Source organism: Salvelinus alpinus, chromosome 3 (genome assembly GCF_045679555.1).
Source record: "Salvelinus alpinus chromosome 3, SLU_Salpinus.1, whole genome shotgun sequence".
NCBI lineage: Eukaryota > Metazoa > Chordata > Actinopteri > Salmoniformes > Salmonidae > Salvelinus > Salvelinus alpinus.
The window spans coordinates 93,932,401-93,946,563 of NC_092088.1; the positions used below are offsets into that span (position 1 = coordinate 93,932,401).

Sequence of the window (14,163 nt, forward strand, 5' to 3'; positions counted from 1 at the left end):
AATGTATGTAAGTGGTTAGAGCGTTGGGCCAGTAACCGAAAGGTTGCTAGATCAAATCCCAGAGCTAACAAGGTAAAAATCTGTCGTTCTGAACAAGGCAGTTAACCCACTGTGCCTAGGCCGTCATTGTCAATAAGAATTTGTTCTTAAAATATTCTCTTTTATTTTTTTATTCTCCAGCTACATGACCATTTAGTGGGGTTCAACCACAAGGCCTCACAGACACCTTCCCTCTTCTGACAGAGCAATTCACCTTAGGTCTCCCAGACCATAGGCAAACTTGTTATTAGCCACTGCTGTAATAAAGTGAATCCTCCTGGGGTAGGTCATAGCCAGTGTATCAGATGGGGAGCTTTGAAACTCACTGCTCAGCCTGAAGTGTCGCCCCTTGTGCTGTTGAGGAAAGCCTTTTTCAATAGCTTGATGGGTTGGAATGCTTCAAGAGAAAAGTCAAGTGTGTTTGGGTGGGCAGAGATTCTCGGTTCAAGTCTTGGTATGAGCTGAATCAGGGGGAAATGGTATTGGCTAAACTAGCAACATGATGTGCTTTACACTTGCTTACCTAGGCAGTTGGGGTTCAAATCAATTATGTATGGTTTTAAACCCACAGAGGTACACACCTTAGCTCACAGATCACTGCATCTGTACATAGCCCATCCAACTACCTCATCCCCAAATTGGTATTTATTTATTTATTTTTTGCTCCTTTGCACCCCAGTATCGCTACTTGCACATTCATCTTCTGCACATTTATCACTCCAGTGTTTAATTGCTAAATTGTAATTACTTCGCCACTACGGCCTATTTATTGCCTTACCTCCCTTATCTTACCGCATTTGCACACAGTATATATATATTTTTTCCTATTGTGTTATTGACTGTACGTTTGTTTATTCCATGTGTAACTCTGTGTTGTTGTTTGTGTCGCACTGCTTTGCTTTTTCTTGGCCAGGTCGCAGTTGTAAATGAGAACTTGTTCTCAACTGGCCTACCTGGTTAAATAAAGGTGAAATAAAACAAAATAAATAAATAAAAGGGCTCAAGCCCACCTGTACAGTACATTGGATGGTATTTTTTAAAGAAATACTTGTAGGGTCTATGTCAGAGATCAATGTTTATGTTATTGTTTAGGATTGTGCATTGGCACCAATGTTACTTCTAAACTGCGCACATGCGCGGACGTACAGTAGCCCCAAGACTGCCTTGCGTCTTCCCGGGGCTGGCATGCAGAGTGCAGAGGAAATTTGAATCAACACATTATTAGCCACTTTCAATGCAACATACCAAAATTAAACAAACTATGGAAGAGATTCTGTTGTAGACAGAACACATCAGAGTACATGCACATGACAGAGCCGTAATCTACACAGACCAATGTGTCATAGCCAATCACATCTGCAGTAGGCCTATGTGCAAATAGACTATTGTCATATATAGACTGTGTTTACAGCTGTGGTCCTGAGTAGATGCGCTTGTTTTGAGATCAAAGAAAGAACTGCATGTAGCAGTTCATATCCTTTGCTAGTTAGTGAGTTATTAGTTCAGTTATAGATCATTAGTCGTCAGCAATAGGGGGGTGATTGTTAGTGATTTATTAGTCCAGTTATAGATCATTAGTATTCAACAATAGGAGAGTGATTGTTTCCTAAAAGAGCACAAAACTAGACATCTCTGAAAAGCAAGTCAAGTAAAAAGCTATTTTTTTTTTTGTCTTAAAGGGGCAGTGTTGTATTTTGAGACAGGCTTGAATGGGCAGAGGGTAGCTTAATTTGTCTGATTCATTCAATAATGGTCTGGGAATAATAATGCATTTTTATTTTGTAAAGTGGTTTCTTGCATTAAACAACACAACATTTTCAGTCACCTTGTCTGAAGGTCAAGCCCTGCATTTTTTTTCAAAAGTCTCATGGAATGTAGGCATTGAACACAACACATTGGCTGCTGCTGCAGGCTGTATGATAGAATAGCTATTAAAATATTACGGGATGCATTTTCTCCATTGTTTTTTTATGGTAGGCCACTCTGGTAGGTCTACATTATGATCAAATAGCCACAGTAGCCTACTTGGCCCCTGGATTTTATACTTATTTTGTTCTGAGGCATTTCTAGGAAGGAAAGAAGGATGAATGCCATCGAAAAGTATTCGAACACCCCGCCCCAACTCCGGAAGATGCCAAGACAGCCCGGGTGGTGACTTCCGGCTTGCTGAAGAAAGTTGAGCTGGGGAGGTTTGCTGGCTCCTGGGTTTCGCAAAATGGATAGCCAGGGAAGGAAAGTGGTGGTTTGTGACAATGGAACCGGGGTAAGTTTATGAGTGGAAAGCTGCATATGCCAGAGTTCTATTAATGCTGTATTCTTCCAAGACAGAATGGCAGGAGAACATTTTTCTCTGAAACAGGAAGTGGATGATGTGTTGCTAGCGCTCTAACGTTAGCTAGTTAAGTCGATGGGTAACGCTAGGCAGGAATGTCTGTCCGTTTTTACAATTATCTACCGCTGGCTAGCTATGTTGTCATCTTCCAATACATTCCATGAAAATCAATTTCACGGTGCAAAAATTAAATCGGCCTGTTAGCTCAAACCTATTAAATCGTTTGACCCAGCTTTCGTTTTAGTTAGCTGGCTAGCTAGTCTAGTTAGGTCGGCTAACTAGCGTTAACTAACTGCATTTTCACTCAATGTTGATGTCGACAGGCTTTGAATGTTTTGTAAATTCACATTTGTTTCTACTGGTCCCTATGCCTCACGTTATAACGACAGAATTAGTTAAGCTAGTTAACGTTAACCATAACCCATGCTTGTGTGTTAATAGCTAACTGGTAATACCCGGTAGGATATCCAATATTTTTTTATGGAACGCTATAAAATAGTTGCACCTAGAAATAGCGTCAGGGCTGCGTTCCTCCTGACAACTGTTTCTAGGGATTCTGAGGTCCCTCCGTCATTTATACCGGTGGGCTTAGACTAGGACCTAGGTAGTAAACATTGCTTACAGTACTCAGATCCTTCAAATCTGGACGCACCAAAGGGGTTTTAGTGGTTGTTTTTGGATTGGACTTCTGACTCTCAGCAGTTTGAAGCGATGCTGGCATAGTGTATATGCAGCTAAAAAGTGCTCACTGTGAAGGGCTGAAGAAATTAGTCAAGCGGAAGTGAGACTAGTTTCTTAACCACAGCTATGATTCGAAAATACACACACACACCACACACATTCACTGTTAGGCTAGAGCTTGTGACCCTTACTCAAGCCTACTGAAGCGAATGTCACAAATGTTATCATGAATTGCTTTCTGATGCCCTAAGAGGTGTGGGCTATAATTTTGCCATAACTTAATCTGTCGTTACTTCTGGGTAACAGATTAGTCATAATAACTAGGCTATTTTGCTTTGGGGAGTCAAATAAAGGCTTTGTCTTTCACGTTTGCCTCATCTCTCCACATCCTGTCCACTCGTGCTCACTCTCTCTTCCTCCTTTCTTTTAATTCTAACCAGTCCAATACAAACAATATTTATTAACATGGAAGGAACAGACCAGTGTTGCCAGGGCAATATACAGTGTTAATATATATATTTGAATATATTATCTCTTTCTCGCTCTCTGTATTTTTATTTTTAATCCCCGTCCCCGCAGGACGCATTTTTTGTAGGCCGACATTGTATATAAGAATTTGTTCTTAACTGACTTGACTAGTAAAATATTTTAACTAAAGAAAATATCTAAATATCTTTCACATATCTCTGTCTCTCTCTCAGTTTGTGAAGTGTGGCTATGCAGGCTCCAACTTCCCCGAGCACATCTTCCCTGCCTTGGTGGGCAGGCCAATCATTCGCTCCACAGCCAAAGTGGGCAACATTGAGATTAAGGTAATACTACTACGCTCCCCTCTCCTGTGCAACACTCCAACGTTGGTTCAAAAGTTACCCCGACACAACAACCCTATTCCTGGACCAAGAAGCATGGGCTAGGCTTAATCTCATCTATGTCTGTCATACTGGCTCCCTGAGTCTAGTAACACCTATTTTTAAAATGACATCCCTTCCTCTCTCTTTGTTTTACTGTCTGACTCTCTACTTTATGCTCCACCTCCTTCACCTGTCATCACATGATGAAGTAGAATATTCAGAAGATGGTAAGTGGTGTGAATTCCTGGCTGGTGTGTGCAGGCCCCTCCCTGGTTGCCTGACAGGGAGAGAGAGTGATGCTGGGTTTTTTACTGCATAGCTACTACATTTGGAGTGTCTTTATTTGCTGTCGTTTTCTATGTTTAATTTGTGTCTCTATTGTCTCTAATTTGTGTTTAATTTGGCTAAATATTTGGCTTATTATAACATTTTAAGTACTTCTGTGGAGAAAAATGTATTCCTAATGACAAGGCAGAAAGAAATCTAGCGATTTTTAAGAGTCCACTCATTTCACTGTTTTGCTGTTCCTGTTTTTCATCTCAAGTTAGTTTAGCAGAAGGAACTTGAATGCTACGTGGCCTGTGTCTCAAATTACATCCTATTCCCTATATAGGGTAAGCATACCTATTAAGCCCAGGTACCCATTAAGCCCACTTCCAGCTTTGGATTCAAATATATAATAAAAAAACTAGTTTTATAATCAACTTTTTCCGTTGTTTATGTTTCAGCCGATTAATCTGGTTGTTATATCCATAGCAGTTTGTATTCTTAGCCAATCAGATGTTTTATTTTTAAGTTATTGACAGTTGTGTTCCTCTAGTGGCTAATTTCAAAGCGGAAGAAAAACGTTGGTGTTGAGTCAACCCTCAGATAACAAATTGTTCAGACATTTTTTGGTACCTCAGATAAGTGATTATACTTTCATGTAAAATTTATTAAATGAATGTGTCTACATGCACATGCAGTGGTGGAACAAGTACTAAATTGTCATAATTGAGTAAAAGTAAATATACTTTAATAGAAAATGGCTCAAGTCACTTACATTTACATCATTTAGCAGACGCTCTTATCCAGAGCGACTTACAAATTGGAAAGTTCATACATATTCATCCTGGTCCCCCCGTGGGGAATGAACCCACAACCCTGGCGTTGCAAGCGCCATGCTCTACCAACTGAGCCACACGGGACCACACTTAGTAAAATACTACTTGAGTAAATAAATATACTTAAGTATTAATAGTAAATGTTATTGCAAAAATATACTTAAGTGTCAAAAGTAAAAGTATAAATCATTTCAAATCATCAATGAATATAAATGTTCTACCACAACAAATGTTATTTTGGGGAAACATTAGCTTGTGAGTTGGGACATATAGGTTTTGTATGTGAACTACCTGTACCTTTTGTAATACAACAGTAGAGGCAGATTGTATTCAGATGTGGTTTAGGAAGACAAGTTGAACTTATTAACAACAATAGTAGTACAGCTAATGGGAATCAGCTTTCAGATCATGAATTGAAAGTTTTGATGGTGTGTGTGTGAGATGGTGGTGTGTGGGATGGTGGGTGTGGGATGGATGGTGTGTGTGTGTGTGTACATGGCTGTTGATTGGCAGAACAGACAGGATGGAAGCAGCAGGTCTTCATTGAAAACACATGGCACTGCCAGACGGGGGCTCCTTCAGTGCCAAAACACACTGTATCAAATGTTTCTCTAAGCTGGTCCTAGATCTGTTTGTCCCTAACTTTGACTATAGCAGTTGGCACAAGTCAAGACATTACAAACAGATCTGGGACCAGGCTACGGTTTCTAAACGTATTGTGTCAAGTAGCTTCCGTAGGCACAGTTTTCTAGTCTGCACTGATGACAGTCAGGCTCAGTGTATGCCAGGGAAATAGGAAACGTTGTACTGTGTGACTAACACTTGGCTAACCAATCATGTAGTGATTCCCAATGCCGGGTTTGCATGTAACTCTGCCTGTGCCTTGCTCAAATGAGACTGAATCTGAACTTGACATGCATGCAGATTTTCAGGCAAACCTCCCATTGACGTCAATGAATGATCCATGTAAGTTACTTGCATGTTTCTCAAGTTTAGGATTGTGCCTGTTGTGAAATTAGACAGAGTGCGCTGGTCAGAAAAGGAACAGGTTTTAAGAGTGAATGCATGGAAACATGCTGTATTGAAGAATGCATGCTGGGTAATTGCTGACAGATGTGACTGGCCTCTTTTGAGCGCTGCGTATGTGTATATGCCATTACTGTGTCTCGTTAGGCCATCATGGAGGCATCATGGAGGCAGTGTTGACATGCCCCTCTGTTACTGCTGGCTCTGGGGAAAGGTGACGGTACAACGAGGCTAACTGTCTGATTCCTCCAGGGTCGTATTCATAAGGCCCTCCACCGATCGAACCCAAACTATCCCACGGAGAACAACCACCCGATCTTGTCCAATGTTTCTGTTTACTGTTGCAAAATGCTTTGTCACGTCGTGTGCTAATGAACACGACCCAGGGGTGTCTATCTGACCTTAAACCCCTTAACGTCTATAGGACCTGATGGTGGGCGACGAGGCCAGCGAGCTGCGCTCCATGCTGGAGGTGAACTACCCCATGGAGAACGGCATCGTCAGGAACTGGGACGACATGAAGCACCTGTGGGACTACACCTTCGGGCCTGAGAAGCTCAACATCGACTCCAGGAACTGCAAGATCCTGCTCACCGAGCCGCCCATGAACCCCACCAAGAACCGAGAGAAGATCATCGAGGTGTGTATGTCGGAGGGGGGGGGTGTGTAGCAAGTTGACTCCAAGTGCATAGCAACAGCTAGCTGCCACTCTGTCCTCGTTACCGTATGATAACTAATGTAGGAACAGCTGTGTGAGGATCAGTGGGGTCATCATTAACAGAGCTCTAAAGCTGTGTGAGGGTCAGTGGGGTCATCATTAACAGAGCTCTAAAGCTGTGTGAGGATCAGTGGGTTCATCATTAACAGAGCTCTAAAGCTGTGTGAGGATCAGTGGGGTCATCATTAACAGGGCTCTAAAGCTGTGTGAGGATCAGTGGGTTCATCATTAACAGGGCTCTAAAGCTGTGTGAGGATCAGTGGGGTCATCATTAACAGGGCTCTAAAGCTGTGTGAGGGTCGGTGGGTTCATCATTAACAGGGCTCTAAAGCTGTGTGAGGATCAGTGGGTTCATCATTAACAGGGCTCTAAAGCTGTGTGAGGGTCGGTGGGGTCATCATTAACAGGGCTCTAAAGCTGTGTGAGGATCAGTGGGTTCATCATTAACAGAGCTCTAAAGCTGTGTGAGGATCAGTGGGTTCATCATTAACAGGGCTCTAAAGCTGTGTGAGGATCAGTGGGTTCATCATTAACAGAGCTCTAAAGCTGTGTGAGGATCAGTGGGTTCATCATTAACAGGGCTCTAAAGCTGTGTGAGGATCAGTGGGTTCATCATTAACAGAGCTCTAAAGCTGTGTGAGGGTCGGTGGGTTCATCATTAACAGGGCTCTAAAGCTGTGTGAGGATCAGTGGGTTCATCATTAACAGAGCTCTAAAGCTGTGTGAGGATCAGTGGGTTCATCATTAACAGGGCTCTAAAGCTGTGTGAGGATCAGTGGGTTCATCATTAACAGAGCTCTAAAGCTGTGTGAGGGTCGGTGGGTTCATCATTAACAGGGCTCTAAAGCTGTGTGAGGATCAGTGGGTTCATCATTAACAGAGCTCTAAAGCTGTGTGAGGGTCGGTGGGTTCATCATTAACAGGGCTCTAAAGCTGTGTGAGGATCAGTGGGTTCATCATTAACAGGGCTCTAAAGCTGTGTGAGGATCAGTGGGGTCATCATTAACAGGGCTCTAAAGCTGTGTGAGGATCAGTGGGTTCATCATTAACAGAGCTCTAAAGCTGTGTGAGGGTCGGTGGGTTCATCATTAACAGGGCTCTAAAGCTGTGTGAGGATCGGTGGGTTCATCATTAACAGGGCTCTAAAGCTGTGTGAGGGTCAGTGGGTTCATCATTAACAGGGCTCTAAAGCTGTGTGAGGATCAGTGGGTTCATCATTAACAGGGCTCTAAAGCTGTGTGAGGGTCAGTGGGTTCATCATTAACAGAGCTCTAAAGCTGTGTGAGGATCAGTGGGTACATCATTAACAGGGCTCTAAAGCTGTGTGAGGATCAGTGGGTACATCATTAACAGGGCTCTAAAGCTGTGTGAGGATCAGTGGGTTCATCATTAACAGAGCTCTAAAGCTGTGTGAGGGTCAGTGGGTTCATCATTAACAGGGCTCTAAAGCTGTGTGAGGATCAGTGGGTTCATCATTAACAGAGCTCTAAAGCTGTGTGAGGATCAGTGGGTTCATCATTAACAGGGCTCTAAAGCTGTGTGAGGATCAGTGGGTTCATCATTAACAGAGCTCTAAAGCTGTGTGAGGATCAGTGGGTTCATCATTAACAGGGCTCTAAAGCTGTGTGAGGATCAGTGGGGTCATCATTAACAGGGCTCTAAAGCTGTGTGAGGATCAGTGGGTTCATCATTAACAGAGCTCTAAAGCTGTGTGAGGATCAGTGGGGTCATCATTAACAGAGCTCTAAAGCTGTGTGAGGATCAGTGGGTTCATCATTAACAGGGCTCTAAAGCTGTGTGAGGATCAGTGGGTTCATCATTAACAGAGCTCTAAAGCTGTGTGAGGATCAGTGGGTTCATCATTAACAGAGCTCTAAAGCTGTGTGAGGATCAGTGGGTTCATCATTAACAGAGCTCTAAAGCTGTGTGAGGATCAGTGGGGTCATCATTAACAGGGCTCTAAAGCTGTGTGAGGATCAGTGGGTTCATCATTAACAGAGCTCTAAAGCTGTGTGAGGATCAGTGGGTTCATCATTAACAGAGCTCTAAAGCTGTGTGAGGGTCAGTGGGGTCATCATTAACAGGGCTCTAAAGCTGTGTGAGGATCAGTGGGGTCATCATTAACAGAGCTCTAAAGCTGTGTGAGGATCAGTGGGTTCATCATTAACAGAGCTCTAAAGCTGTGTGAGCATCAGTGGGTTCATCATTAACAGGGCTCTAAAGCTGTGTGAGGATCAGTGGGTTCATCATTAACAGAGCTCTAAAGCTGTGTGAGGATCAGTGGGGTCATCATTAACAGAGCTCTAAAGCTGTGTGAGGATCAGTGGGTTCATCATTAACAGGGCTCTAAAGCTGTGTGAGGATCAGTGGGTTCATCATTAACAGAGCTCTAAAGCTGTGTGAGGATCAGTGGGTTCATCATTAACAGAGCTCTAAAGCTGTGTGAGGATCAGTGGGTTCATCATTAACAGAGCTCTAAAGCTGTGTGAGGGTCAGTGGGGTCATCATTAACAGGGCTCTAAAGCTGTGTGAGGATCAGTGGGGTCATCATTAACAGAGCTCTAAAGCTGTGTGAGGATCAGTGGGTTCATCATTAACAGAGCTCTAAAGCTGTGTGAGGATCAGTGGGTTCATCATTAACAGGGCTCTAAAGCTGTGTGAGGATCAGTGGGTTCATCATTAACAGAGCTCTAAAGCTGTGTGAGGATCAGTGGGGTCATCATTAACAGGGCTCTAAAGCTGTGTGAGGATCAGTGGGTTCATCATTAACAGGGCTCTAAAGCTGTGTGAGGATCAGTGGGGTCATCATTAACAGGGCTCTAAAGCTGTGTGAGGATCAGTGGGTTCATCATTAACAGGGCTCTAAAGCTGTGTGAGGATCAGTGGGTTCATCATTAACAGAGCTCTAAAGCTGTGTGAGGATCAGTGGGTTCATCATTAACAGAGCTCTAAAGCTGTGTGAGGATCAGTGGGGTCATCATTAACAGAGCTCTAAAGCTGTGTGAGGATCAGTGGGTTCATCATTAACAGAGCTCTAAAGCTGTGTGAGGATCAGTGGGTTCATCATTAACAGGGCTCTAAAGCTGTGTGAGGATCAGTGGGGTCATCATTAACAGAGCTCTAAAGCTGTGTGAGGATCAGTGGGGTCATCATTAACAGAGCTCTAAAGCTGTGTGAGGATCAGTGGGTTCATCATTAACAGGGCTCTAAAGCTGTGTGAGGATCAGTGGGGTCATCATTAACAGAGCTCTAAAGCTGTGTGAGGATCAGTGGGTTCATCATTAACAGAGCTCTAAAGCTGTGTGAGGATCAGTGGGGTCATCATTAACAGAGCTCTAAAGCTGTGTGAGGATCAGTGGGGTCATCATTAACAGGTCTCTAAAGCTGTGTGTGTGTTACACATTTTCATCATTAACAGAAGCGATCCAGCTGTACGACCGTATTTGATGGCAGTCATTTAAAGTTGTCTCTCTGTCTCTGGTAGGTGATGTTTGAGACGTATCAGTTCGCTGGGGTCTACATTGCGATCCAGGCTGTGCTGACGCTCTACGCCCAAGGTACTAGACTAGAGGAACACACAGCCTCTTCAACTCTCTCTGGTTCACTTTAGGCCCCAACTCAACACAGCTTACTCCCTCCCATTCAGAGGGTTTGTGAAACTTATCGGGGGTGTGTTAATTTTGTTATTCAGTCTGACCTCTGTGTGTGTGTGTGTGTGTGTGTGTCTGACCTGTGTGTGTGTCTGACCTGTGTGTGTGTCTGACCTGTGTGTGTGTCTGACCTGTGTGTGTGTCTGACCTGTGTGTGTGTCTGACCTGTGTGTGTGTCTGACCTGTGTGTGTGTCTGACCTGTGTGTGTGTCTGACCTGTGTGTGTGTGTGTGTCTGACCTGTGTGTGTGTGTGTGTGTCTGACCTGTGTGTGTGTGTGTGTCTGACCTGTGTGTGTGTGTGTGTCTGACCTGTGTGTGTGTGTGTGTGTCTGACCTCTGTGTTTGTGTCTGACCTCTGTGTGTGTTTGTGTCTGACCTCTCTGTGTGCGTGTCTGACCTCTCTGTTTCTGACCTCAGGCCTGCTGACAGGTGTTGTGGTGGACTCGGGGGACGGTGTGACACACATCTGTCCGGTGTACGAGGGCTTCAGCTTGCCCCATCTGACACGACGCCTGGACATCGCTGGGAGGGACATAACGCGCTACCTCATTAAGGTACCTCTGACCCCTCACCTCTGACCCCTGGATCTCATACACATTGATTGTCCCCTCATTCACTGTTTTTGGTTAAATGGAGTACAACTATGGAAAGAAGAGATTGAAACGCGGCAGGTTAGGAGAATGAAACGCGGCAGGTTAGGGGAATGAAGCGCGGCAGGTTAGGAGAATGAAACGCGGCAGGTTAGGAGAATGAAACGCGGCAGGTTAGGAGAATGAAACGCGGCAGGTTAGGAGAATGAAACGCGGCAGGTTAGGAGAATGAAACGCGGCAGGTTAGGAGAATGAAGCGCGGCAGGTTAGGAGAATGAAACGCGGCAGGTTAGGAGAATGAAACGCGGCAGGTTAGGAGAATGAAACGCGGCAGGTTAGGGGAATGAAACGCGGCAGGTTAGGAGAATGAAACGCGGCAGGTTAGGAGAATGAAACGCGGCAGGTTAGGAGAATGAAGCGCGGCAGGTTAGGAGAATGAAGCGCGGCAGGTTAGGGGAATGAAGCGCGGCAGGTTAGGAGAATGAAGCGCGGCAGGTTAGGAGAATGAAGCGCGGCAGGTTAGGGGAATGAAGCGCGGCAGGTTAGGAGAATGAAACGCGGCAGGTTAGGGGAATGAAGCGCGGCAGGTTAGGAGAATGAAACGCGGCAGGTTAGGAGAATGAAACGCGGCAGGTTAGGAGAATGAAACGCGGCAGGTTAGGGGAATGAAACGCGGCAGGTTAGGAGAATGAAACGCGGCAGGTTAGGAGAATGAAGCGCGGCAGGTTAGGAGAATGAAGCGCGGCAGGTTAGGAGAATGAAGCGCGGCAGGTTAGGGGAATGAAGCGCGGCAGGTTAGGAGAATGAAGCGCGGCAGGTTAGGAGAATGAAGCGCGGCAGGTTAGGGGAATGAAGCGCGGCAGGTTAGGAGAATGAAACGCGGCAGGTTAGGGGAATGAAGCGCGGCAGGTTAGGAGAATGAAGCGCGGCAGGTTAGGGGAATGAAGCGCGGCAGGTTAGGAGAATGAAGCGCGGCAGGTAGCCTAGTGGTTAGAGCGTTGGACTAGTAACCGGCAGGTAGCCTAGTGGTTAGAGCATTGGGCCAGTAACCAGCAGGTAGCCTAGTGGTTAGAGCATTGGGCCAGTAACCAGCAGGTAGCCTAGTGGTTAGAGCGTTGGGTCAGTAACCAGCAGGTAGCCTAGTGGTTAGAGCATTGGGCCAGTAACCAGCAGGTAGCCTAGTGGTTAGAGCATTGGGCCAGTAACCAGCAGGTAGCCTAGTGGTTAGAGCGTTGGGCCAGTAACCAGCAGGTAGCCTAGTGGTTAGAGCATTGGGCCAGTAACCAGCAGGTAGCCTAGTGGTTAGAGCGTTGGGTCAGTAACCAGCAGGTAGCCTAGTGGTTAGAGCATTGGGCCAGTAACCAGCAGGTAGCCTAGTGGTTAGAGCATTGGGCCAGTAACCAGCAGGTAGCCTAGTGGTTAGAGCATTGGGCCAGTAACCAGCAGGTAGCCTAGTGGTTAGAGCGTTGGGCCAGTAACCAGCAGGTAGCCTAGTGGTTAGAGCATTGGGCCAGTAACCAGCAGGTAGCCTAGTGGTTAGAGCATTGGGCCAGTAACTGAAAGGTTTCTGGATCGAATCCCCAAGCTAACAGGGTAAAAATCTGTCATTCTGCCACTGCGCAAGGCAGTTAACCCACTGTTCCCCGGGTGCCGAAGACGTGGATGTCGATTAAGGAAGCCCCCCGCACCTGTCTGATTCAGAGGAGTTGGGTTAAATGACTCCTGCACCTCTCTGATTCAGAGGAGTTGGGTTAAATGACTCCCGCTCCTCTCTGATTCAGAGGGGTTGGGTTAAATGACTCCCGCTCCTCTCTGATTCAGAGGGGTTGGGTTAAATTACTCCTGCACCTCTCTGATTCAGAGGGGTTGGGTTAAATGACTCCTGCACCTCTCTGATTCAGAGGGGTTGGGTTAAATGACTCCTGCACCTCTCTGATTCAGAGGGGTTGGGTTAAATGACTCCTGCACCTCTCTGATTCAGAGGGGTTGGGTTAAATGACTCCTGCACCTCTCTGATTCAGAGGAGTTGGGTTAAATGACTCCTGCATGTCTCTGATTCAGAGGGGTTGGGTTAAATGACTCCTGCACCTCTCTGAGAGGGGTTGGGTTTAAATGCAGAAGACACATTTCAGTTGTACAGCTGACTAGGTATCCCCCTTAATAAGCACGGTGGAAACAGCTCTTTACTTCTCATCTCCAGCTGTTGCTGCTGAGGGGCTATGCCTTCAACCACTCTGCAGACTTTGAGACGGTGCGGATGATGAAGGAGAAGCTGTGCTACGTGGGTTACAACATCCAACAGGAGCAGAAACTGGCTCTGGAGACCACCGTGCTGGTCGAGTCCTACCAGGTCAGTACCACTGTCCTACCGGGTCAGTCCTACCGGGTCAGTATCACTGTCCTACCAGGTCAGTCCTACCGGGTCAGTACCACTGTCCTACCAGGTGAGTCCTACCGGGTCAGTACCACTGTCCTACCGGGTCAGTACCACTGTCCTACCAGGTCAGTACCACTGTCCTACCAGGTCAGTCCTACCGGGTCAGTACCACTGTCCTACCAGGTCAGTCCTACCGGGTCAGTACCACTGTCCTACCAGGTCCCTACCACTGTCCTACCAGGTCAGTACCACTGTCCTACCAGGTCAGTAACTAACCTCTGTGCTGGTTGAGTCCTACCAGGCCAGTGTAAATAGAACCCTAGTGACCAATTCACAACTTTTGGACCACATTTTTGGACCCTAAATAACAGACTAGTATAAATAGTGTTTAGCAGCTTTTTTGTTGTTGTCTGTCTGGAGCTTCAGTCTAAAATAACATATTTATGGTGCATAGAACCTCCCACTGACCCCCGAAACCTCCCACTGACCCCCAAAATAAGTATTTTATCCCCTCAAAAGTAGCACAAAATGACAGAATATACTACCACACGACTCTGAGCAGCTGATGAGTAACAGAATATACCACCACACCACACGAGGCTAAACATATGTTAACATATATGTTAATGTCAGCGGAGCTTCAGAGGAACCAGGAAGTGCCGAGCAGCTTCCTGAGAGTGTGTGGGTGGAATATTCCTCCATGATCTTGCTTTTCTTTCATAAGAAGGGAACACATTAAAAAGCACACACACATCTTAAGTGTGTGTGTGTAAGACAAGGTGGGTAGTGTGTCTG

At 45.6% G+C, this 14,163-nt stretch overlaps 1 protein-coding gene across 1 annotated transcript in view; it reads left to right on the top strand.

The window, feature by feature from the left end:
• Positions 1–2,146: 2,146 nt before the first annotated feature.
• LOC139571553 (actin-related protein 2-B-like) overlaps positions 2,147–14,163 on the top strand; it is a 16,001-nt gene continuing 3,984 nt past the window's right edge. Inside the window, exons 1-6 of the mRNA XM_071394538.1 lie at positions 2,147–2,302; positions 3,754–3,864; positions 6,457–6,672; positions 10,235–10,307; positions 10,819–10,955; positions 13,192–13,341. Coding sequence (XP_071250639.1) covers positions 2,255–2,302; positions 3,754–3,864; positions 6,457–6,672; positions 10,235–10,307; positions 10,819–10,955; positions 13,192–13,341 — 735 coding nt within the window. The 5' untranslated portion in view covers positions 2,147–2,254. The remainder of the gene's footprint in view (positions 2,303–3,753; positions 3,865–6,456; positions 6,673–10,234; positions 10,308–10,818; positions 10,956–13,191; positions 13,342–14,163) is intronic.